Consider the following 1,046-nt stretch of genomic DNA (forward strand, 5'->3'; position numbering starts at 1 on the left):
CCTTCCACTAGAGCAGGTTGCTCCAAGCTCCTGTGTCCAGGCTGAACAGCCCCAATGTTCTCAGCCTGGCTCCAGAACAGAGCTGCTCCAGCCCCCTTATCATTCCCATGAACTCCCTACACTGAGGTTTTCCTTCCTCGGGAGGGATGCCACCTTTAGATCACAGCCTCCATCCCACACTCTGGGGGTAACTTAGGGTACATGGGAAGAGAACATCTTCCCTGACTGCTTTGCCCATGGGTTGTGCAGGTGGCCCTGGCATCAAGAATTGTATCACTGATGTGCTGCCAATTTTGGCCAAGATGTTGGAGAACATGAAAGCAGAACCCCTGCACCTCTGCCACCGGCTGGACAAGGAGACCACGGGCGTGATGGTGCTGGCACGGAGCAGGGAGGCAGCAGACAGGATCCGACTTCTCTTCAAGACTCGTCAGGTGGAGAAGATCTACTGGTAGGAAAGGTGTGGGGTGTTGTAGAAGTGGTGGCTTATCTTCTCTTACCCGCCTTTTTATGGCACTGGGATGAGGGGAGGGATCCCTTCATGCTGGAGCAGCACCCACAGAGCTCTGCTTTCCATCCCCAGGGCAATCAGCCTGGGGGAGCCAGACCCCAGTGAGGGCATCGTGGACATCCCCATCGTGGAGAAGGAGGTGGAGAGCCACCAGTCGCACTACAAGGTGAGCCACATGTCTTCTCAGCCTCGCACTCCCCTTCCCCAGCTCCCTCCCTATGGGCTGATCCCGTTGTCACCGCTCAGAGGACGCTGGCCCCCAGCTACCGCCTGTCTCCGGAGGACGGGAAGGAGGTGAGAATCCGGAAGAAGCGGAATGCTGAGAGCGCCGTGACGCGGTACCGGCTCCAGCTCGCTGCTGGAGCTCCAGCCCATCACCGGTGAGGCCCTGGCATCGTGTGAGCTGCTTTCTCAGTGGCTGTGCAGCCAAGAGCACTGCTGGAAGTGGGAACTCGTTGTTAGACGCAATGGGAATCCTGTCTGGGATAAGGATCTGGGATAATTGCATGAGCAGCAGGTCAGGGAGGGGATCCTG

The 1,046-nt window shown here is 57.9% G+C and overlaps 1 protein-coding gene across 1 annotated transcript; it reads left to right on the forward strand.

Moving 5' to 3' along the window:
• Positions 1–302: 302 nt before the first annotated feature.
• Positions 303–891, forward strand: RPUSD4 (RNA pseudouridylate synthase domain containing 4; the record flags this gene model as incomplete). The annotated part of the gene is made up of 3 exons (XM_010017430.1): positions 303–451; positions 584–677; positions 758–891. Coding segments are annotated over exons 1-3 (377 nt in total), but the record flags the coding sequence as incomplete, so codon positions are not given.
• Between the last annotated feature and the right edge of the window lie 155 nt (positions 892–1,046).

The sequence above is a fragment of the Nestor notabilis genome, unplaced genomic scaffold, assembly GCF_000696875.1.
Source record: "Nestor notabilis isolate BGI_N333 unplaced genomic scaffold, ASM69687v1 scaffold24296, whole genome shotgun sequence".
NCBI lineage: Eukaryota > Metazoa > Chordata > Aves > Psittaciformes > Psittacidae > Nestor > Nestor notabilis.